The sequence below is a fragment of the Acomys minous genome, assembly GCF_964271855.1.
Source record: "Acomys minous genome assembly, chromosome: 13".
Taxonomy (NCBI): domain Eukaryota; kingdom Metazoa; phylum Chordata; class Mammalia; order Rodentia; family Muridae; genus Acomys; species Acomys minous.
In genome coordinates, this window is record NC_140495.1 from 61,185,299 (window position 1) to 61,209,300 (window position 24,002).

At 45.8% G+C, this 24,002-nt stretch overlaps 1 protein-coding gene across 5 annotated transcripts in view; it reads left to right on the forward strand.

The window, feature by feature from the left end:
• UBR2 (ubiquitin protein ligase E3 component n-recognin 2) overlaps positions 1 to 24,002 on the forward strand; it is an 85,129-nt gene that overhangs the window by 37,249 nt on the left and 23,878 nt on the right. For all 5 annotated transcript variants that reach the window (XM_084752954.1, XM_084752957.1, XM_084752953.1 and 2 more), the window contains exons 12-30: positions 589 to 752; positions 839 to 938; positions 3,071 to 3,199; positions 4,169 to 4,352; positions 6,941 to 7,002; positions 7,748 to 7,858; positions 9,409 to 9,474; positions 11,556 to 11,678; positions 11,777 to 11,840; positions 12,610 to 12,734; positions 14,073 to 14,125; positions 15,898 to 16,000; positions 16,925 to 16,973; positions 17,681 to 17,835; positions 19,833 to 19,935; positions 22,022 to 22,131; positions 22,243 to 22,323; positions 22,832 to 23,010; positions 23,589 to 23,788. In XM_084752954.1, coding sequence (XP_084609080.1) covers positions 589 to 752; positions 839 to 938; positions 3,071 to 3,199; positions 4,169 to 4,352; positions 6,941 to 7,002; positions 7,748 to 7,858; positions 9,409 to 9,474; positions 11,556 to 11,678; positions 11,777 to 11,840; positions 12,610 to 12,734; positions 14,073 to 14,125; positions 15,898 to 16,000; positions 16,925 to 16,973; positions 17,681 to 17,835; positions 19,833 to 19,935; positions 22,022 to 22,131; positions 22,243 to 22,323; positions 22,832 to 23,010; positions 23,589 to 23,788 — 2,161 coding nt within the window. The remainder of the gene's footprint in view (positions 1 to 588; positions 753 to 838; positions 939 to 3,070; positions 3,200 to 4,168; positions 4,353 to 6,940; positions 7,003 to 7,747; positions 7,859 to 9,408; positions 9,475 to 11,555; positions 11,679 to 11,776; positions 11,841 to 12,609; positions 12,735 to 14,072; positions 14,126 to 15,897; positions 16,001 to 16,924; positions 16,974 to 17,680; positions 17,836 to 19,832; positions 19,936 to 22,021; positions 22,132 to 22,242; positions 22,324 to 22,831; positions 23,011 to 23,588; positions 23,789 to 24,002) is intronic.

A 24,002-nucleotide genomic window follows, 5' to 3' on the forward strand; every position in this document is an offset into this window, starting at 1 on the left:
GCAAAAATAAATGTCAGCTGTAACATAGAGGAGATACAGTTTCATACTAAGCTTTAGAAAATCTGTGACTTGGCCTGGAGAGATGGCTCAGAGGTTAAGAGCAATGTCTGCTCTTCCAGAGGTCCTGAGTTCAATTCCTAGCAACCATATGATGGCTCACAACCATCTATTTGGTGCCCTCTTGTCTCGTGCAGGCACACATGCAGGCAGAGTACTGTATAAATAATAAATTAATAAATAAATAAATAAATATTTAAAAAAAAGAAAATCAGCGACTCAACCCTCTGGCTTCTGCAGTAAGTGCCCATCCTTGTTGTATAATGTGTGTAAATGTCTCAGTTCAGGAGAAGTTGCATCATTTCACCTTCTTCTGGCCTCCGTGGACGCTACACACACACATATGTGTGCAAGCGCTCATTCACATAAAATACAAAAAATCTTTAGAAAGTGCTAGTAGTGCATTTCTGGTCTGAGGTGTTTGTGTTGAGAACATTTAAGGTGCAGGTGCTATGCTAGCAATGCAGGCTCTTTGTGCTTTCCTGGCTCACGGGTTTTGATTGCCAGACTTTCTGATACACGTTGTTTTAGGCTCGGATGCTCATCACAGAGGAGAACCTGATGACTGTTATCATCAAGGCTTTCATGAACCATCTGAAGCACAGAGATGCCCAGGGCAGATTCCAGTTTGAACGCTACACTGCCATCCAAGCCTTCAAGTTCAGGAGAGTGCAGAGCCTTATCTTAGATCTCAAGTGAGTGTTTCCTTAATTTCCAAACCAATTACAGTGTATGCAGTGCCAGCGTTACCACACTCACTGCCACTTGTCTGTCCCTGTAGGTATGTGTTGATTAGCAAACCAACCGAGTGGTCGGATGAGCTGAGGCAGAAGTTCCTAGAAGGGTTCGATGCCTTTTTGGAGTTGCTGAAATGCATGCAGGTATGTATAAACTGGACTCATTCTAAAAGATCAGTTAGGTCAAGACAGTTCTCTATAATTGAGGCTCTTTGGGAGTAGATTATGTGAGATCCCAGCAGAGGATATTTCAGTGACCAGTGCGGTGGCTTCATACATAAAAGTGCTTATTGTACAAGTCAAATGGCATGAGTTCTGCTCCCAGTTGTCCTTGCACACGAACCCACACTTACATCATACACACAATAATAGTAAATAAGTTTTGGTTTTTGTTTTTTAATGTTTTGGTTGGGATTGAAGAAATGGCTTAGCAGTTAAAAAAGCACTGGCTGCTCTTCCAGGGACCCAGGTTCAGTCCCTATCAACCCATCCACTTGGTAGCTCTGAACCAAACCACATGTAACTTAAGTTCCAGGGGATCCACTGCCCTCTTCTGGTCACCTTGGGCACTGCTTGAACATGGTGCACCAACATGGTGTGCAAGCAAAACATACATGAAGGAGAAAAACCCTCTTAATTAAAAGAAAGATGATTGGGTCCTCATAAGTACCGCTAAAAGTTTGCAAGTCCTTTTCTGTGGTTGCTTTGCTAACGTACTTGGAAATGTAATTAAGTTCATTATTTGAGAAACTATCTGTTTTCTGATGCTGTTATCAAAGTCAGGACCCTGTGCAGACAGGAGGCAGGCATTCTGCCTAGCTCCCCCTAAACTCAGAGGCTCTTGGTTTTCCATGTTGCCACTGGGTTTTTTGTTTGTATGTGTGTGTGCATGCTGGTGAATATGAGCCTGTGGAGGTCAGGAGACGGCTCCACCATGTGGGCCCCTCAGAGGGACTCAGGTCTTGAGGTAGCATCAGGCTCTGATGCTACCCACTGAGCCATCTCACTGGCCCTTGTTTTATTTTCAGTGTTTCCACATTTCCTTTTCCTCTTAGTAGGCTATGTACATAGTACAATCTAACTTTTTTTCCTGCCTAATCTCTTTGTGAAGCATACCTACACACAGATCAGTATGGAGACGCAGAAAAAGCTCAGCAGATAAGCAGTTCTAACACAGAACACTAGTTTGCATCAAAGGGTGTGTTTGTTATTCTCTTGCTTTCGTTCTGGCACTCTGAACACTTTCTTCAGCTACATGGTAGTGGATAGTGTAAAACCTGTCTTCGAGTATAACTGTCTATTGCCGGACTTTTTTAGACCTGCCAGCATTTGAATAATGACACAGAGACTTACTAATACTTATTATAGCTTAGGCTACCTCCCAGCTAGCTCATTTAACTTAGTTAACCAACTATTCTAATCCACATCTGCCACATGGCTCGTTGCCTCTCTCTCACTCTGTACATCCAACCTCTGTGTCCAGCTGGCAAATCTCTCTCTCTCTCTCTCTCTCTCTCTTTCTCTCTCTCTCTCTCTCTCTCTCTCTCTCTCTCTCTCACACACACACACACACACACACACACACACACACACACACACCAATCAGCGAGCGAGGAAAGTAGATGTTTACAAACTCCTGAGGCAGGTGTGAGCCGTAAGAATAGCAGTAACAAAGTCTGGACAGTTTCCAGCTCTCTGCTGGTACAGAGCCAACAGTTGACTAACACAGAGACACTTCCCACAGTGCATAGAAAGATCGCCCCAATAGCTGTGTGTTTGTAAGTTGAGTCACGTTGTACAAGCCTGTCAGGGGGCTGAGGATAGAACAATGCTGAAGCATGTTCTTAGTATGTGTGGGGCTCCGGTTCAGCCATCACTGGCACACACAGCCTGGCGAGCAGTGGTGACAGATCGCTATAATGCCAGCAAGTAAGGAGCTGAGGCAAAGTGGTCATGTGCTCCAGGCCAGCCAAGTGGCTTACCCTGCCTCAAATACAAATAAATAAGCACATGATAGATAGATAGACAGACAGACAGACAGATTTTTAAGGAATATATTGAAGTTCTTAGTTTTTCCCTCTGACACTTCTTGATTACAATTTTACCTTATTTGAATAGTCTCTGTAATCAATTTCTATTTCTTTTTTTTTTTTCAATTTATATTTCTTATGCATCTTTTTTTAGGTTTTTTTTTTTCTTCTTTTGTTGGACTCCTTAGGTTTCTGTGTGAGAAACAAACTAGCTTTTATTCTTACGCACTCTTTCCCCTCTCTAAGGGAATGGACCCGATCACACGTCAAGTAGGGCAGCACATTGAGATGGAACCGGAATGGGAAGCGGCCTTCACCCTGCAGATGAAGCTGACGCATGTGATTTCAATGGTGCAGGACTGGTGTGCCTTGGATGTGAGTTCCTCTTTGTGCTGGGAGCTGGGAGGAGAATAGAGTGGGCAGACAGAAGCTTAAGGAAAGCACCTTTGAAGAAGTACTTGTACGCTCAAGTCATTGCACACTTGCCCTTCCACTTGCACACTCAATACAGATTCAAAAGCTCAAATTCTAAAGTGTAATAAGAAAAAATAAGTCAAAGAGGAAAGGGTCTACACTCTTATGTAATTATGTTCATTTTCCCATAATCCTCCCCAGACACTAAGCCTATAAAAACGAGTACTTTATCCAAGAATACTGTTTGCTTTTGCTATATTTATTCTGTGACTTAAAATAATTTCCTCATTAATAAGAACCTGTAGCGTTCCAAGGGTCAGAGAAGCATCCACAAGACTTAGACAATGTATGAAAACTACTAGTTCAGAGGCCAGCTGTATCGTTCTGGGGATGAGAGGCCTATGGTCACTGGGAGCTTTGAGGAGGCTCTGCGGGAGGGCAGGGGTTGGCAGGCTTGCCTGGTGTCTGGGCCATGGGTGTCATCTGAGTAATATTGTAGTTGAAGTCGGAGGCTGTTAGGCTCTATTTAACAGTGCTGTGGTCCTACTCTGTGGAGAATGGGTGGGCAGGACAAGAACTAAGGCAGGGAGATGAACAGAGGTGTGGTGGCCGTGCCTTTGAGTTATAGGAGAACAAGAGAATAGCTGATTTTGAGGGTTTTTGAAAATAGAAAGTTGTTGCTTTGATAATAGACTAGATAGTGGTGGACTGAGGTAAAGGACATTACTGGTAACTTCTAGATTCCACAGTTTTATTGATAAGTCATGCCATCCACTGGGACAGAGGGCCCATTCTGGGAGGGAGCGCTGAGTTTGGTTTGGTCTGTATCATTATGTGAGGTACTTAGTCACCATGAGATTTGAGGTACTCACTCAGCGTTGTAGCAGTACAGTCTTTTGAGTGACTTATATTACAAACCCTCTTTTGTAGGAAAAAGTGTTAATTGAAGCTTACAAGAAATGCCTGGCTGTGCTGATGCAGTGTCACGGTGGTTTTACCGACGGTGAACAGCCGATCACACTCAGCATCTGTGGACACTCAGTGGAAACTATCAGATACTGTGTTTCCCAAGAAAAAGTCAGCATCCACCTCCCGGTTTCTCGCTTGCTTGCAGGTAAAGCACCTCCCTAAGAAAAGAACCCTAAAGTTCTCCCAAGTCCTGTGGTGTTTGTGCATCCCTACTGTGTGCTAGGTACTATCCACTATCCTGGGCGTTCTACGTGTGTTCGCCTGTCTGATCGTTCTGCTGTGAAGAAGTTACTAAACTTGGACCATAGATGAGAATCTTTAGTGTCAGAGCAAGAAAGAAGCCAAGCTGGTCTTGGCACATTTGTACAGCAGGGCTTACCCCAACTCATTGTGAGCGCACATCTAATGACTGAGCTCAGTCTCTCAGACAAGTCACACTGGCCACGCACTCATAAGCCACTGCTAAGGGACCAAAGCCTGCATAGCTTTTCTCTCTAAGCTCTTTCTGGCTCATTGATCAATAACCTTTTAAGCAAAAGGTTACAAGTGAATGCCTTATTGATCTCAGGCTGATTTACATGCCACTTAGAATCCCTGGATGACCTAAAACTGGCTGGCACCTTGCAGTAGCCAGAGGCTGGGAGTGTGCACCTGACTCGTGGTAGGGCCCTCGCAGCCCTGCTTCGAGATCTCCTGAGTCTAGATACTCTGACCTGTTCACTCTGTCTGCCCTTTAGTTCATTCTAACTCAGAGAATAATGACTCCCTGTTTACCGCCACAGAGCCAGTCACTAATGATTGTGGCTTGGTACCTTTAATGTGATACACAGGTGTGCTTGGTGCTTTGGTTGCATTTTCGTTTTGTTTTTTCTCAAGGGGAGACTATGGAGAATCCATACCATGGTTTCCTTAAATGTGTATTGAAGAGGCTATTAATCACTGATTGAATCCTCTGTCAGACCATGGCCTTGTTGAGCTTATCCATTCCTCATGGGAGTATTGACAGTTGGTGTCTCCCCAGGAGTCCGTCCGTTTCATCTAAATCATTAACGATGAGCCAAGTTTCTGATGGCTTTCATGTAGTAACGATCGCTTTCATTATGAAAGGGCATGTTGTGAGCGCCATCTGGCTGATAGGCCTCCAGTCTGCCAGCCTTTGGGTGTGTTTGTCAGCTGAAGTCTCAGATCCCTTACACGGAGTCCTGTGAGCTTTTATTTGTAGGAGTTTGAATAGTGAAATAATACAACAAGCTGTGGGTGCTGACTGACATCTGCTTCCCCAGGACTCAAGCGGGGAAAGGTGCTCATGAGTCCCAGGCTAGCCTGGGCTAAGTGAGCTCAAGGCCAGCCTGCACTATAGAGCGAGAACCTGTCCCTAAGTTACAAGAGAGAGAAAGGGAAAGAAGAAGGGAGGGAATGAATAAAGAAGAGATAAAGTGGGCTAGAGAGATGGCTCAGAGGTTAAGAGCACTGCCTGCTCGTCCAGAGGTCATGAGTTCAATTCCCAGCAACCACATGGTGGCTCACAACCGTCTGTAATGAGAACTGGTGCCCTCTTCTGGCCTGCAGGTGTACATGAAAGTGAAGCACTGTATACTTAAATAAACAAATATTTAAAAAGAAGAGATAAAGCTCTGATCATTGGGGAAAAAAAATCTCTCTCCTGCTCCTATAATTTGTTTACCTGGGTCTGTTTCCAGCAACTGAAAACTATTAGACTAGAGAGCAAAAGTGTGGGTCCCTGCATTTCACCAAGTCATCCTTCCAAAACCTGCTTGGCTGGGTAGAAGCTGAAGCTAGTAATTCTCCGCAGTGAAAAAGCTCATTTCTGCTACATCTTCACCGCCCTGATCTCTGAACTGCGAATACCTGGGAGTGTTCATCTCCCGGAAGTAGATGAGTCCTTCCCAGGATGTTTGTAGTCAGAAGAGAGAACACAATAAAGACACGACACGGTCCATACAGCCTACTGTGGTGGCATGTGTCTGTGACCCCAGCACTTGGGAGGCAGAGGCAGGAGATCTGACCACAAGTTTGAGACCAGCCAGGGCTATGTAGCAAGAGCCTGATTCAAAACAAAGCAAACAAGCAAAATACAGTTGACAGGCAAGGTGGAGAGGGGGCTTGCTGGCGCTGCCGCAGTAACTCCTACAGGTTACTAGGAATGCCCAGCAGTGAAGGAAGCCTCTCAGGCTGGAGCTGGGCGGCCCAGCAGATGCTGATCAGCATGCCCTGTCAGGGGAGTGACCTAAGGTTGATCTAGAAATGCTCATCTCATGCATAGGAAGCAAATTGGCTTTGACTGTAACCTGAAATTCTAGGGCACTTAATTCCAAGGTCAGGGTCAGCATAGAACATGAGTCCAGGGCCAGTTTCTCTGTTCAGTAGCCGAAGGGACCTCAGCTCCCAGCAGTAATGAAGCCCATGGCCCAGGAGAGAAGTCCACACTGGCCAGTGTGCATATGCTGGTTTGGTTGCTGTCGAGGTGTTTGGCTGTGTCTAACATCCAGCATTTACTTCTAAAATGTCAGCAGTGTTGATGACAATGAGTTCTAACTGCCTCTCACAAAGCTTTGTTTATAGATACAGTTCACTTTATAACTTAATTTGTAATCTAATATACGCCCAAAGAATTTTCAAAAGTTAAATAGTAAAGCTGAGTGATCATTGAGTCAAGTGAACATTAGTTTTACTTATAGAAAAACATTTTTGTTTGTTTGTTCTCCCGTGCAGGTTTGCATGTATTGTTAAGCAAAAGTGAAGTGGCATATAAATTTCCAGAGCTCCTACCTCTAGTAAGTGGCTTTACCGTTAAAGAGACCATCTTAGTCATTGGTGGTGGTGTCTGAAAGCAAACTGAAACAAACTTTTATTAATTTAGGTTCTCCAGAGGAACAGAACCTATGGGGGCGAGGGGGTGTGCATGTGGGTGGAACGGGGGTTAAGGAGTTATTTTAAGGTCTTGCCTTCTGCATTTGTGGGGTTGGAAATGAGTCAGTAGAGCATCCTGGCACACTGCAGAGGACAGTTGACATTGCCCATCATGGGAGCAGAACCCTTCCTCAGAGACCACACTCATGGCTCAGTGGTGACTGCGTGCTGTGCAGGTGTGAGGACCACGGTTTGGGCTGCATGTTGCAGCACAGGCCTCTGCAGCCCTGACAAAGATGGTGCTTCCAGGGGACGTTCAAGGTCACAGCAGCTGTAAGAGCCTTCCTTAACCAAGGTGTAAGGCAAGAACCTCTCCCCCCCCCACACACACCACATGTCCGCCCCACACATGAGAAACCTTACTTTTTTACAGCCTCCATCTGAGTTGGTGAAGCCCACTATCTTTATAGAGGATACTAAGATACTACTCAAACAATGCCTGCAGCCTCAAGCAGATGGGGCTGACCATAGGAGCTAAGCTGATACAAAAGTAACTGTCACACAGATACATATTAAAGCAGACTTAATACATTATTTTATAAGCTTTCCTGTCAACTACCTTTCCTTATGTAATTTTTGATAAGTCTGTTTGTTTGTTTAAACACACAGAGTGAACTGAGCCCACCCATGTTGATAGAGCATCCTCTAAGATGTCTTGTCTTATGTGCCCAAGTACATGCTGGGATGTGGAGAAGAAATGGCTTCTCTCTAGTAAACCAGGTAAGTGGGTTTCATTAGCTTCTTAAATTCTGTGGTGCTTTGATTCCATTCACTAGCTTTTGTGAGAAACTTTTTACAGTTTTAAATGGACTTTCATGGCAAGTTTTGAATCAGGAATGTAGAGTTAAAAGTGCTGGCTGGCTGCATCTGCAGAGGACCCTGGTTCAGTTCCCAGCATCCATGTCTGCTCATTCGCCACCTCCTATAAATTTAGCTCCAAGGGGTCTGACACCGTCTTTTGGCCTGAGAGATATACAAACACACACAAATAAGTCTTTTTTTTTTTTAAAGGTTTAGTATGATAAATTGTTTGAAAATGTAAATGAAAGCTGAGCCAAGGTTTCTTCAACCTCTTGCCATATATTTCATCAGGGAGAGTGGAAATGGGCACATGTGGCCTCAGCATTCACTCGCACGAGTTTTAAAACAAAGCTGGTCGTAAAGACTAAACTTTCTTTCTCTTCAGTTAGGTTAAACACTGGGTGTGTGAGCCAGTGACATGCTCAGTAGGTAGGGGTGCGTGCGAGCAAAGCGATGACCTGAGTCAGTTCCTGGCACCCACACTGGCCTGGTTTGCTCTTTACGGCTGTGAACCTCCATGACCTAAAGCAGCTCTGGAGCGGGGTGTGCCTCCTCTCACAGGCCACAGTCTAGCGTGGAGATAAGTCAGGGCAGGAACTGAAGTAGGGACTGTGGAGGAATACTGCTTAGCTTCTCACAACCCACGGCCACCTGCCCAGTGGGGCCCCTGCTCACAGTGGCGGGGCCCTCCACATCAACACAAGTCAAGAGAATGCCCCACAGACTTGCCTAAAAGCCAGTCTTATTTAGGTTCCCTCTTCCTGTTTGACCTTAGTGCGTGTAAAGTTGACAGGAAACTAACCACTCATGTGGCAAAAGAATAGAACCAACTCCTGCAGATTGTCCTCTGCCGGCCTGGTATATGTATTCTCATACCGTATAAACACACACAAATAATAAATGAAAGGGGAGAAAGTAGGTGTGGCAGGTTCATGCTGCTAAGCAAGTATTCAGAACACAGCATGGGGAGCTCTGTAAATTTAAGGCTAGCCTGATCTATCTATACAGTGAGTTCCAGGTTAGCCAGGACTAGACAGTGAGACCCTGACTTAAAAAAAAAAAAGTAGGGGTGTAGGGGTGCCTCTTTTCTGTTTGACCAGAGAGTGGGGGGTACATATGTACAGTCACTGCATAACTCTGTGGGGTTGTCTCCTTCCCACCTTTACATGAATCCTGGGGATCAAATCCAGGTCATCAACAAACACACCACAGCGAGGGCTTCATAGTCTCACTCATCCTGCTCCCCTCATCCCCAATTCTGGGAGCCCTAAACTTTCCTGAAACAGTCTTTTGTTGTTGTTGGGAGACCAAAAACACTGGCTGGAATCTGCAGCTGCCATCAGTGGCTATCTCTAGTTGGTGTGTTTTAAGACATTGTTAACTAAGAGCCCAGGCCAGGTCCATACGCAAAGAGGCTCAGTGCAATGATCAGAAAGCTTATTTCCCTAACAACTTACTATCGCTTACAGATCTATTACTACCATAACGTGAAGTGCAGACGAGAGATGTTCGACAAGGACATCGTGATGCTTCAGGTAACGAATTAAAAACCCCAACTTCAGGGCCTTGGGGAGTCTGGGTTCTGTTCAACCAAGCCAGTCACGTGACGCTCACCCATAAACCTGCCTCCTACCTGTCCTGCCCATTGACACTCCCCACTCATGGCCAGCAGCCTGCAAAATGCTCCTACCTGCCAAGCTCACTGCCTTGCACAGTCTACCAACCTGCTCCAGTCAGAAGCCCCGCTAGACAGGTAGCTCAGTGCTCACGAGCTTTTGCTGCTCTTCCAAGGAACCAGAGTTCTTTTCCCAGCACCCACGTCAGGTACCTCACAACTACCTGCAACTCCAGCTCCAAGGGATCTGATACCATTCTGGTCTCTGTAGGCACAGTACTCACAAGGCAGATAGACACACATAAACATAAAGTTTTAAACAATAAAATAAGACTGGCTCAGTGGCACACACCTTTAATCCCAGCACTTGGGAGGTAGAGACAGGCTTATCTCTGCTCACACAATGAGACCTTGTCTCAAAAAGACTAGTAAGAGCAGCAGCAGCAAAACGGTAGGTGCTGTGGGAGGTGGCCCAGCCCTGGCTGCTCTTCCAGAGGACTCTAGTTCAGTTCCCAGCTGGTTGAAATCCAATTTGATTTAGAATTTATAAAATGACATTAAAAGAAAACTAGAACCAATGTGAAAGCTGTTATTTTATGTAATAGAGTGCTCACCCTAAAGGAAAGGGTGGGAGAGCTCGATAATGGTGTATGCATGCTGTTCATTTAAAAGTACGTCCTACCAACCATGGACAAAACGGGCAGTCATCATCAAACCCCTACCCAGATCTAGCCAAGGGACAGAACATTCTCCACAGCTAAGTGGAGACTGGGGACTGACTTTCACAGGATCTCTGGTGCCCCATATTTGGCCATGTCCCTTTGTGGGGGAGGCCCAATGGCACTCGGAGGAAGGATAGCGGACTACCAAGAAAAGACTTGATACCCTAGCACCATATTCAGGGGGAGGAGGTCCCCCACAGCCACAGTCATAGGGAAGGGGGATTGGGGTGAAAGTGGGAGGGAGGGAGGAATGGGAGGATGCATGGGATGGGATAGAAAATGAGATGTAATAGGAATTATTTTTAATTTTCAATAAAAATGTGAAAAAAATGAGAAAATGAATAAAATGCATTGCGAAGTCAAAAAAAAATAAAATAAAAATAAAAAAAAATAAAAGTACGTCCTAGCCGGGTAGGGGTGGTGGCGGCGCACGCCTGTAATCCCAGCATGTGGGAGGCAGAGGCAGGCAGATCGCTGTGAGTTCCAGGCCTACCTGGTCTACAGAGCGAGTCCCAGGACAGCCAGAGCTGTTATACAGAGAAACTCTGTCTCAAAAAACCAAAGAAAAAGTATGTCCTAAATGATGTTTATTTTAGGCTTATAATTATTACAGCAGTATTATCCAGCCTGCCACCACAATCAATAAAGACACAGACACCTGACAGATTTTAGAATAGCCTTATTTCACCAAGGGCATGCAGATACCATCACGTAAGCTACCTTCTATTATCCTGTGTGCCTCTTTCTCCCAAGATCCTTCTTCCCTCAATAAAACCTGAGAACTTTGGCCACACCTACCCCATTCTGCCCTGCCCAGCCCAGGTTTACAAATGTGAGTGTCTGCTCATAAAAGACAGCCAACAGAACTCAGCGGGGGAACTAATAGCAATCAAGTATAAAGCACCAGACTGGGCCCCAGCATGTGTATGTACAAACTAGTTGATATTTAGTTTGTACGCACTCGATACCTCTCTCAGTTCCTAGCAGGCAGTGAGTGCTGATAGAGTCTGCAGCAAAATGCACAGTCCTTCTCTGAACTGACAGACAGGAAGGGAGCTGGAGCAGCCCTGCGGGTCTCCTGTGGGTTTAGGGCTTAGGGGAGGATTGTCTGTGTGGACTGTTTGACCAGCTTAGATCCCTGTCCCCTCTTGTGAGACACACCATAGAGGGTGTGACTAGGCAGGTGTCCGTCTTCTCTAGTTGGACTGAAATCTCTCTCAGTAGCAGTGAGTGTCCCTTCTGACCTTCTTCTTCTCCTTTCTCTCAAACAAATAAAAAGACAGGTGTCTCCATGATGGATCCAAACCACTTCCTGATGATCATGCTGAGCCGCTTCGAGCTCTATCAGATCTTCAGCACACCTGACTATGGGAAGAGATTCAGTTCTGAGGTTACCCACAAGGTAAGATCCCGCATCACAAGAGCCGAGAGTCCTGTCTGCATATGTCGTCAGGGACGGCGGTGCACAAGTTCTCTCTGCCTCTCCTCTCCTCCCTGCAGGACGTTGTTCAACAGAACAACACGCTAATCGAGGAGATGCTGTACCTCATCATCATGCTTGTTGGTGAGTTCACGCCTCTCAGGCGTCTGCAGGCGGCTTTCGAGGGTTTCTGAGCTTGCTCGTTAGTCCTGGCAAGGGCCCTGGTTTTAGGAGAAGGGAAAGGAGGGCACACTCCCCTTCCCTCCCCTGTGGCTGAAGCAAAGTGAACTAAGAGACAGGAGGAAAGGCAGTGGAAGACTGGCACAGTCTAGGAAGCAGAGAGTGAGCAGAGTTGCTGGTTCTCAAATCTGCGCTTTGTTTCTTCTCTATGGTTCTTGGAATAAATGTCTTCTTGACTCCGAAGGTAACGATGGCAGGTTAATGATGACCAGTGGCTCACAGATGTCTGTTCATAACCTACGTGTGTCTCCAGCCCTCTGCCCTGTTCTCTCAGGTCTTTTATCCCTTCTGCTCTGTCGTTCACCCTACTGTATCAGACCTTCTGTGACCATACAGTAGCCAATCCAATAGCCAGGAGGGATGCTAATGAAGAGGGTCCCAAGGTGAGATCTAGCCTGCCCCTGGAGGAAGTGGAGAGGAAGGCTCCCTCCTAGAGAAAGCCTTGACTTCTGCTGATCCCACCGCCCTTCTGGTCCTTCTCGGAGTGGCCAGTAACCCTCACGGGTGCAGGGAGGGAACTGCTCTGCCTTTGCCCCTAGCAAGCCAGCCATTGTTTTCCCACAGCACAGTGAGCCCGACAGAGGAATAATGTTCTGCTGCAGAAACTGGAGGTCAGTGTCTCATAAGTATTATGGTCTATAAAACGTGTGCATCTCTCTTTCCTTTTGCACAGGAGAAAGATTCAGCCCTGGGGTTGGACAGGTGAGTGCCACAGATGAAATCAAGCGGGAGATTGTCCATCAGCTGAGCATCAAGCCTATGGCTCACAGCGAGCTGGTCAAGTCTCTACCTGAAGACGTAAGTGGCTGCATTTTTAAAAGACTAGTCAGCTTCCCTAGTCCATGACCTGTGTGTACAGGTGTCCCTCTGCGCTGCCCTCACCTGCACGAGCTGCAGCTCTAAGATGTGGGCAGTCCCACTCAGTGGGATCACCTGAGCAATCTGAAAAGGCAAATGTTGTGAACTTTGAGTAGAAAGCAGAGCAGGGCTAGAAAGAGAACAACTGAAGAACACGATGCTTAGAGCCAAGTGTTTTGTCCATCAAGAGAGGGCATGTGGTTAGGGTCTTTCTGAACACTCCACGGATGCACACAATACTTTCCATTGAGGGAGAAGCGAGGTGCCCACTTGCTTGAGTTGAGTGGGCACAAATTTGCAGAGCTTTTTCCTTCTCAGGCACCAGAGTAATCTTTTGTTTGGTTGGTTTGGTTTTGCAAGAGGGTTTCTCTGTGTAGACCTGGCTATCTTGGAACTTGCTCTGTAAACCAGTCTGGCCCCAAACTCAGAAATCCACCTGCCTCTGCCTCTTCAGGGCAAGGATTAAAGGCATGCGCCACCACCGCCCAGTGGCAGAGTCTTTTTTTTTTTTTTCCCCTCCCCTCATTGAGGTGACTTAAGTCGCTGGTACAAGGACTGAATTGTATAGGCTGAATTGTAGCAGCTCTTCCTCCCGGAGCCATTAGTCTCTCAGCCACCTAATTTTCAGCTGTGGGGTTTTTTAGAAATTCAGCTCCTGCTGCTAAAATAAAGCCTCTATTTTTATTAAGGCTCTTCAATGTGTTTATTTACTTGCTTGCTAATTTTAATTTTAAATTATGTGTATATGTGGGTGTGTCCCCCCAAAGAGCCCAGGAGAGGGAGTTAGATCCCCTGGAGTTAGAGTTATAGATGCTTGTGAACTACCCAACGTGGGTTCTGGAAATTGAACCAGGTCCTCTGGAAAAGCAGCAAATATTCGTAGCTGCTGCGCTGTCTCCTTAGCCCCTCTCTGATATATTTTGCCAAAGTTGAAACCTTTGAACTTTTTTTTCACATCCCAGGGTTCTGCAGGTCCAGGGCTTGATCAATTGGGTTGGCCTTGCTTAGTCACCTCATTGTGACACCTTGGTTGACACTAGAGGTTCAGCTGTTAGCGGTGCTTCCTGGACTAGGCTGGTGTGGAGCAAGTCCCCGTTAGAGACCCCTTCCTCTGTGGTCAGTCCTGGCCTTCCGCATGTGTAGACTCTTCAGTCTTTCAAAACAGTGGATAGCCACATTCTGTCTGTGGTTTCTGAAAGGGTCACGGGCAGAGCACACTGCTCAGAGTGCTGCAGTCGCTGGCCAGCCGCTGAGCACACTTGTTTTCTGCTACCCTAGGAGAACAAGGAGACTGGCATGGAGAGCGTCATTGAAGCCGTTGCACATTTCAAGTGAGTTTATGTCATATTCTATGAAGTTGTTATTTATTTTTTCAAACATATTTACTTTGTGTGCACCTGCGCTAACTGCAACACACATGTAGACATCAAAGGACAGCCTGAGAAAATCAGCTCTCTTCAACCATAGGTGTCCCAAGGACTGAACGCAGGTCACCAGGCTTGGCAGCAGCGCCTTACCCACTAAGCCATCTGTCCAGCCTCCATAATCATCTTTCTTACTGTGTTTCTTTTGATAAACCTAAGTGTGTGTGCCTGTGTGATTCCCTGGAGCTAGAGTTAAGTGGTCATGAGCCAGCTGATGCGGATGTTAGAAGCTGTCCTTGGAAGCGCAGCAAGTGCTCTTAACTGCTAAGCCATTTCAGCCCCAGGATAGTTTCTCATCCTGCTCTTCTTGCTCCACACTCCAGCTGAAATGTCTTTATTGATTCTGAAGATAGTATATGCACAATAAATAAGCAGTGTGTTTTTATAGAGAAAACACAGAAAAGCGTGGTTATCACCATTGCTCAACTATCTAGCTGCATCCTAATCTTATTCTGAGTTTGCCTATATTTGTAGAAATTTTTATCTGTATGCTTCTAAGTAGCTAGGAAGGTACAGACTTCGAGCAAAAATGAGTTTGTGTTTGTTATTCTATAGTTCAGAGCTTCGTGCTTGAATGCGCTCTATGCTGAGCTTCATCACCTACCTCTGTTGCCTCTTTTAAGTGTGAACGTAATAGGATGTGGTGGGGCTTTGGTTCTGTATTTAATGTGCCATGTCGGCATGTGGAGCCCACTTCATTCCTGCATCTTCCTCATGCTGCACGGTGTGGATTTGCCTCCTCTCTGCTGACAGATCGCCAATGCCCGGACATTCCCTGGTCCCGGCAGCAAGTGCTGGGCATCATGGGCATCTCTGTTCTGACTAGCTCCAAGGGAAGGCACAGCTTATATTCTGACAGATGCCTCCAAGTTGTCTTCCCAGTGGAACATCAGTTTACGCCCCCAGCCCCTGCACTCTGTCAGCACTTGAATGTGTGTGCACCTTCCCTCTCTGCAGAGGAGGGAATAGCATTGCTATAGATTGAACGCAGGACTAAGAACCGGCTGCCAGTGAGCTCCTCCCTCCCCTGGCCTGGTCCACCTTTATAATTCTGTATAGTAAATGAGTGGACACGTTGCCTTACTTCAGTTTGCATCATGCAGCCAACGAGTATCTTGTCATGTGTTAACTATTTGTAGATCGTGACACCTTTGTGTAATTTTCTTCCTAGCCATTCATTCCTATCTTAGGTTTTAGAATTTTTATATATTAGAAACATTGATCTCAACATATTAAGTATTTGGTGAATACTTTCTCTGTTGCTTGATTTTTAACTGTATAATGTCATTTCACAGGTGTTTAAAAATATTTCCCAGTATTATCTGACCTCTGGTCCTTGTCCTATAAAATTCTTTTTAGAACATACACATATTGAAACAGAAAAGCTAACCCCACGTGTACTGGTGTTCAGAGGCTTAGAAATGCTGCAGTCTTGAAGCCTGTTCTGTTGGGCTTTTGAGCTGCATCTCCATCACATTCACTTGCATAGTTAGGACCAGTTCAAAGCGGAGGTGCTGAATAAGATGGCTGCAGAAAGGGTTCTGCGTGTGTAGTGTCACTCAGCCCACAGACCAGTTTCAGCTTGAAGCCCTAAAAAGGTAGCTGTGGGAGCTCACATCTTACTCAGACCTCTGAGGCCTCGGTGCGTGTGGCTCTGCTGATTGTGTCCTGCTCCATAGGAAGCCTGGGCTGACAGGACGAGGCATGTACGAGCTGAAGCCAGAGTGCGCCAAAGACTTCAGCCTCTACTTCTATCACTTCTCCAGGGCAGAGCAGGCCAAGGTGAGCAGGGCTTGGGCTTTAGGCAATTTTCCTAGTAATTTCAGACTTAAATTTTGCAATCTTTTAATGTATTTTTTCAATAAATGGTGTTAAAAAGAAGAACTACTATGAAGTTTTATTTTGTTTTGATACACTTCATAGCATTCAAACCTATGTTGCATTTCCTTTTTGTACCTGCTTTTTTTCTGCATCCTAAAGAATTAAAGAGCCAGGCAGTGGTGGCACACACCTTTAATCCCAGCACTTGGGAGGCAGAGGCAGGTGGATCACTGTAAGTTTGAGGCCAGCCTGGTCTACAAAGTGAGTCCAGGATGGTCAAGGCTACACAGAGAAACCCTGTCTCAAAAAAACAAAAACAAACAAACAAAAAGAATTAAAGAACACATTTGAGTTAATTGACAAAAAGAATTAACCTTGCTATATGAATGGTGAGGAAGACTAAACATTTATGAGGTAGCACCCTGTCCTAAGCCACACGCATTGGCTCCTGCCTGGAATCTAGGTAGAAGGATCAGTGAAAGCCAGCTTGGAGTGTGTGGGGCCCTGTCTGTCTTTAAGGGGGGAGTGTGGGGGGCCCTGTCTGTCTTTAAGGGGGAGTGGGGGGGCTCTGTCTGTCTTTAAGGGGGGAGTGTGGGGGGGCCCTGTCTGTCTTTAAGGGGAGAGTGGGGGGGGCCCTGTCTGTCTTTAAGGGGGAGTGTGTGGGGCCCTGTCTGTCTTTAAGGGGGGAGCATGGGGGGCCCTGTCTGTCTTTAAGGGAGGAGCATGGGGGGCCCTGTCTGTCTTTAAGGGGGAGCATGGGGGGCCCTGTCTGTCTTTAAGGGAGGAGCATGGGGGGCCCTGTCTGTCTTTAAGGGAGAGTGGGCAGACTCTATCACTAACGTCACATGTTGTAACTCTCGTCCAAATTACTTTGTCTTTCATTAGGCAGAGGAAGCTCAACAGAAATTGAAAAGACAAAATAGGGAAGATACAGGTATTTAAATCTGATAAGACGTTGCTTTCTATTGGACACGATGATTACCCTTGGTGGGGTGGGAGATTTAGTGTAAGCTGTTTGTGTGAACATCCTCCTGTTCTGAGGAATAGTGAACACAGACATCTGGCAATGGCTCTGGATCGGCCTGTCTTACCCAGTAGACGCCCTGCAGCTGTCTCAGCACTTCCCTCCACTCCTGCCGTTCCAAGTGGTGCTGCCTGTGTTTTGAAAATGGTTTTGGTACACAGAGAGACCCTGTCTCAAAAAAAAAAAAAGAAAAGAAAAGAAAATGGTTTGGGGATAGGGAAGTTTGGCAAAAGAACAGTTTTTCAGCTAGCTGGGTATCGTAGCACATGCCTTTAATCCCAGCACTCAGGGAGGCAGAGGCAGGTAGATCGCTGTGAGTTCAAGGCCAGCCTGGCCTACAAAATGAGTCCAGGACAGCCAGGGCTCCACAGAGAAACCCTGTCTCAAAAACAACAACAACAACAAAAAAGATATTCTAATCAAAGTCCTTTATCGACCATTGAAAGTTTCTAGCAAGCTGGGTGTGGTGCCTCATACCTGTAATCCCACACAGAGGAGGCAGGGGCAGGGGGAATCTCTGAGTTCAAGGCCAGCCTGCTCCACTTAGTGAGTTCCAGAAGAGCCAGGGCTACATAGAGAGGGATAGTTTCTTTAAACATGTTCTCCTTTATTCCCAGCCCTTCCTCCTCCGGCGTTGCCACCGTTCTGCCCTCTATTTGCAAGTCTGGTTAACATTTTGCAATGTGATGTCATGTTGTACATCATGGGAACAATCCTCCAATGGGCTGTAGAACATCATGGATCCGCCTGGTCGGAGTCTATGCTACAAAGGGTAGGTTTATCTGTATTTCCATTTGTTGTAGTGGAAAAAAGTCAGTCTCAGTAGACAGAACACTAGGACCTTGTGGTACTTTATTACCTCTCCTTTTTTTTTTTTGTCTCTGATGATGAACCGTGTGCCTGCCTGATATTTTCATACCAGGTGGTGATGGCTCCCTAAGTCCTGCTAGCCAGCCTGTCTCGGCCTTGACCCCAGCCTTTGCACAGTCTGGGATATGACAGGATGTAGAAGTCTTCACACACGGTCCTCATTTAAAGAACCTTAGCTCGTCAGTGTCGCTTCGGCAGCACATATACTAAAATTGGAACAATACAGAGAAGATTAGATGGCCCCTGCGCAAGGATGACACGCAAATTCATGAAGTGTTCGATATTTTAAAAAATGGAAAGAAAAGAAAGAAATTGAGACGTGGATACTTAGGTTCCTGTAACTAAAAGATGGCCAGTGTGGAGCCAGTTTTACTCTATAGCTTTAATGTCAGTCTTCAGTTATCAGATCCACACACGCTCCAGGAGCAGCTACTGCTTTATCCGCTATCAGTGGGGAGGCCAAGTCTCAACGAGCTTCTTCTGACTTGCTGTTCCGCCACCATTGTTATTATCCATCAGTCGAATGCCAGCTCTCTGCCGTGCTCTACACCAGGCATTGTCCGTCTAGTACCCATAAGCTCAGAACTCCAGAGCAAGGCTGTCTCTCTCTAGGCTAAAGATGATGGCGTAGTCTCTGAGGGATTCCCCTCAAGAATTAGTGTGAAAGCCGTAAAGCCAGGAATTGAAGTGAAGGCCAGCCTTGCGCCAGTAGTCACCTCAGAGGGCTGAAGTATCTCACTGACTAAGTCACGTGCGTGCTTACACCCCTCCCCTTCCTCAGCGTGTCTCTAAGATGTAAGCCCCGCACCTCTAGTACCCTGGAGACTGCCACTGTGGTGTGAGGAATACCCAAGGAGGGCGGGGGCAAGAATGCTCGGTGTTCATCCTGGGTACAGATGAGTCACTCAGGCCCTTGGCAGCCTGTCGCCCTTCGTGGAGGGAGGCTATCGTGTCTCACACCCATCCCCTTCAAGCCTTGGAGGCTTGACAAGATTAGTGAGAATGCACAGTAGTAGGCTCGGTGTGGTCTCCTCCTCTCAGACCTGTGGCAAGGGGTGTTCAGTGAGCTATCAGGAAGACAATAAGCATTTAATAAACTGCATTCAAGGTGAAGGTCTGGAGAGATGGCTCAGTAGTTGAGAGTCCTGGCTGCTCTTAGAAGACCAGGGTTTGATTCCTGGCTCCCACATGGTGTCTTACAAGCATCTAGAACTCCAGTTTTGTGGGATCTGACGTCCTCTTCTGGCCTCAAGCACCAGCCCTGTGGTGCACAGACATACAGGAAGTCAGACACTCATAAAATTAAATTGCATTAAAATATTTTGGGAAGAAAATTGAATCCTTGGAGGTGAGAAGTAGATATTATCAGAACAGGTGAGTGTGCGTTAGATGCCACAGGTCTTGAATTTGGTCACCTAGTTAGGACCTGTTTTCAAGGCTGAAGTACAGGTGGAAGACAGATGTGTGGCTGTGCACACGTTGCTTGTCACAGCACTGCCTGTAGGAAGCCTAGGAATTCACGCTTCAAGGCTCTTCCTAGCTGAGTAGGAACTTTTGTTTCTCCTTGCTAGGAGTTCTCTGTTCAGATACTAAAAATTGGGATTTGTTTTTATCATGTTTACTCTATGGTTTGTCTTTTTTTTTTTTTTTAAGATTTATTTACTTATTATGTATACAGTGTACATTAGATTACATTATAGATGGTTGTGAACCACCATGTGGTTGCTGGGACCTGAACTCAGGACCTCTGGAAAAGCAGTCAGGGCTCTTAACCGCTGAGCCATCTCTCCAGCCCAGTTTGTCATTTTTTAATGATATTTTTTTTATTCTTTTCAAATATATACTTGTATTTTGGTTTTTCCATCTTTTGTTTTCTAACCGTGAGACCTTTTGCTTGAGGTGCTGCATTTGATTGGCATGGCCCTCCAAGAGGAGAAGCACCATCTGGAAAACGCCGTGGAAGGTCACGTGGAGACATTCACCTTCACCCAGAAGATTTCAAGTACGTGTAGGCCTGCCACTCAGCCCGCACCCGCACAGTGACCGTATATAACAACCTGTAACTCTACAGGACGAGTACTAAATAGCTGTACTGAAGTCAGGTGATGGAAGCTGCCTTGTCCAGCCTCCAGCAGTGTTAATGATGCTCTATTAGAGCCTGGGAGGACACATACTTTGGGACTGTATTAGAGGTACTGCATCTGGACAATAGTGTCATTGCGTCCTAACATGAAAATATTTAGGGTCTGTGCATGCTTGAGTACACAAATGCTAATTCACAAACAGCAGAAAATAATGTGCTGGTGTTGACAGATCACTTCTCAGCCTTTTGAGATTGAGGTTCAAGTGAACTTGGTACAGAGACTCCCCTGGAGGAATGGCTTAGTGTGCGGTTCCTATATGAAGTTAGTGTCACACATATATTTACCTCTAGGATATACTTAGACTTGGATAAACACCAAGTGTGTTGTCAGCATTTCACCTTTAAGTTATTGCTGTTAGTTTACAAAAACATGGGCTTCTACAGTGTTCATAACCAGAAGAGTAGCTATAGGGGATTTTTCTATTTTATGTACATTTGTATTCTGCCTGCTTGTGTGTGTGTGTGTGTGTCAGGTCTCTGGAACCGGAGTTACAGACAGTTGTGAGCTGCATTGTGGTTGCTGGGAATTGAACCTTGATCCTTTGATAGAGCAGCCAGTGATCTTAACCACTGAACCATCTCTCCAGCCCCAGATTCTAGCTTTATGTAAAGTGATTCTTTTTTTTGTAAAGTAATTCTTTTTTTTTTTTTTTTTTTTTTTTTTTTTTTGGTTTTTCGAGACAGGGTTTCTCTGTGTAGCCTTGGCTGTCCTGGACCCGCTTTGTAGACCAGGCTGGCCTCAAACTCACAGCGATCCGCCTGCCTCTGCCTCCTGAGTGCTGGGATTAAAGGCGTTGCCACCACGCCCAGTTTATGTAAAGTAATTTGACGTTGTTGTTGTTGTTGTCGTCGTCATTTATGTTTGAGTAATATGACTTTTTAAAGGGCCAGAGAGATGTTTTTTGACTTTTTATTTTAAAAAACTTTCCAGCAACCTTGAATTCAATCCTCAGTACCACGCATACTATTTTTTTTCAAGATGAATATATATTTATATATTAGCTTTGTGTGATAATACATACACAAACATGCATGCACATATATGAGAAGGTGGGAAAGCTATGCAGCAACACCCTTGTATATACTCCTGAAGCTCACCAGTTAGTATTTGGTACATTTGCTTTTATATTTCTGTTTGTTTGTTTGTTTACGGAGACAAGGTCTCACTGTATGAGCCTGGCTGGCCTTGAGTTCACTATATAAACTAGGCTGACCTCAAACTCACAGGGACCTCCCTGCTTTGCATCCTGAGTGCTGGTGCTTTTTCTGCTTAGCTTGTGGCCAGCCATTTGTTTATGGGTGAATTTGTAATGCTTTAAGATAATGTAGGAGCTCCTGGGTTGAAAGGCTTATTTCTGTGCCTTTATTTCTCTTAAGTGCTGATGAGGATATTCCACTGTCCTACAAGAGAAGGGTAGGACTGAGAAGTGGTCCTGTTGGTCAGGAAAGCTCTGGTTTCCTTCCTTGCTCCCTTGCATGTAAATAAGAGCTGGAGGGGAGGCTGCCTCTGCCCACTGGCTTGTGCTTTGTTCTTCATAGGCACCAGCCTCCCTGCATCCTCTCTACTGGCATTGCCCGTGAGTTCATCGTGCCTTGCCCTCTGCCTTCTTTGTCTCTGATGCTTTTCTGTTCCAATAACCACACAAAAAACTGAGTCTATCCGTTCTCTCCTCACTATAAGGTGTCAGTTTCCAGGGGATGGATCCCAAGGGCTGGCTGGCCAGCTAGGCTAGCCAATCACTGAACACTAGGCCCAGTGAGAGCTCCTGATTCAAAAAAATGAGGTGGAGAACAATAGAGGAAGACTCCTGGCCTCCTCCGGCTTCCACACAGTCCAAGTGCAGTCAAATGATAGGCAGCGGCTGTTGTAAGCAGTTGCATTTCTCTTTGGTAGGATAAGTGCCCTGAGGAGTTAGCTGTTACTATGCCTTTCTGTTTCTCCTAGAACCTGGTGATGCGCCAAATAATTCCCCAAGCATCCTAGCTATGCTGGAGACGTTACAGAATGCTCCCTCCCTGGAAGTCCACAAAGACATGATTAGGTGGTTGCTAAAGGTAATATTTCCACACTGCTGTGCTTCTTGTGAAAAACATCAAATAGTTGTTATTTGTAATAGCAGTTCTTAACTTAAGAATAACAGAGTTTCTGGGTTTTGTTTTCTTAAGATGTTTAATGCAATTAAGAAGATAAGAGAAAGTTCATCCACCAGTCCTGTGGCAGAGGCAGAAGGAGCCGTAATGGAAGAGGTAATAAGAAACAAGCTCACGTCAGGCATGCCAGCATATGCCATTACCCCAGCACTTAAGAGGCAGAAGCAGGTGGAGCTCTGTGAATTCTAGGCTAGCCTGGTCTACATAATTTGTTCCAGGCCAACCAGGGCTGTTACATGCTGAAACAGTGTCTTTTTAAAAAAAAAAAAAATTTTTTTTTTGTATGAAACTAAGAGTACCAAAAAAGAAAAGTACAAAACAGCTTTAGCAGGTTGGCATGAACAAAGTAGGTTTCTCTGTATTAAGTCAGTAGTTGATAATGTTCACAAACATTAAATTCCAAAAGTTGCATATATGATGATAGATATTAATGTGTCGCAGTTTTCTAGTTTGTTCTTTTCCCGTAGCATCTTAAATTGACTCTTGCATTTAAATAAGAAAACACTGTGGTGGGTCTTAATTAATGCCTACAATCCAAGTGCTGTGCTTATGGGGAAAGACTGTGTAGCCTCTAAGAATCTAACTAAATGGAGCATCCTTCTAGAGCTCAAGAGACAAAGACAAGGCAGAGAGGAAAAGGAAAGCTGAGATTGCCAGACTGCGCCGCGAGAAGATCATGGCCCAGATGTCAGAGATGCAGCGGCACTTCATTGATGAGAACAAAGAGCTCTTCCAGCAGACCAAAGAGCAGGACGCTGCTGCCACTGCCACTCTGGACAAGAGGTAGACTGAGTAATGGCTGTAGGACTCAGAACCATTGCTTCTCTGGGCTTTTAATTTTAATGTAACTGAGTAAAAGTGGTGGATAACATTGTAACTTCCAGCTAGTAGAGTTCACTTCTAGGCCAGGGAAACAGCTCAGGGTCAGCCAGGAAACTGTCTACGAATAAACAAGGATCTGTGTTCACTCCCAGAACTCATGTAAAAAAACAAGGGACCGGCACATGCCGGCCAGTGCTGGAGAGGGAGAGACAGGTGGGTCCCTGGGTCAGTGACCAGACAGCCTATCCCGTTCAGCAAGTTCCTGACAAATGAGAGGCCCTGGGACCCACACATATGTGCACATACACACAAAAAGAAATCTCCAGCTCTGGGTAACATGTGTCTGCCTACAGTGTTACTTTCTACAGAGAACCTTAGCATGCGTGAAAGAATGAACACTGTGGGCAGGTTGCTATGACGATTAGAGATGGTTTTAAGCACATGAAAGCCTCCTCCCACTTCATGCCATCAAATCCATGTGTCCAGAGTGTACCTATCTGGATCTGTCACTGAATGCAGCCATCACCTTTGTATTGCAGCCCTCTGGTCTCAGATGCAGCACTCACAGCATTGGGCCCAGCACAGACACAGGTCCCTGAGCAGAGACAGTTTGTCACCTGTATATTGTGTCAAGAGGAGCAAGAGGTGACTGTGGAAAGCAGGGCGATGGTCTTGGCGGCATTTGTTCAGAGATCCACTGTACTGTCAAAAGATAGAAGCAAATTCATTGAGGATCCAGGTAAGATCTAGATCGTAACCCAGCGTCTGCCAGGACAAACCACAAGCCACCCCCGTGCCAGGCACCGTGATGCCTGTCTATAAGCCTGCACTCAGGAGCCTGGGGCCAGAGAATTGCGTGAGTTCCAGGCCGGTCTCTAGTGTGAGACTGTATCTTGACATGTCCCTTTAGCATGTCTACTCTAAGCTCAGGCCATGAGGCATGCTGGGGAATT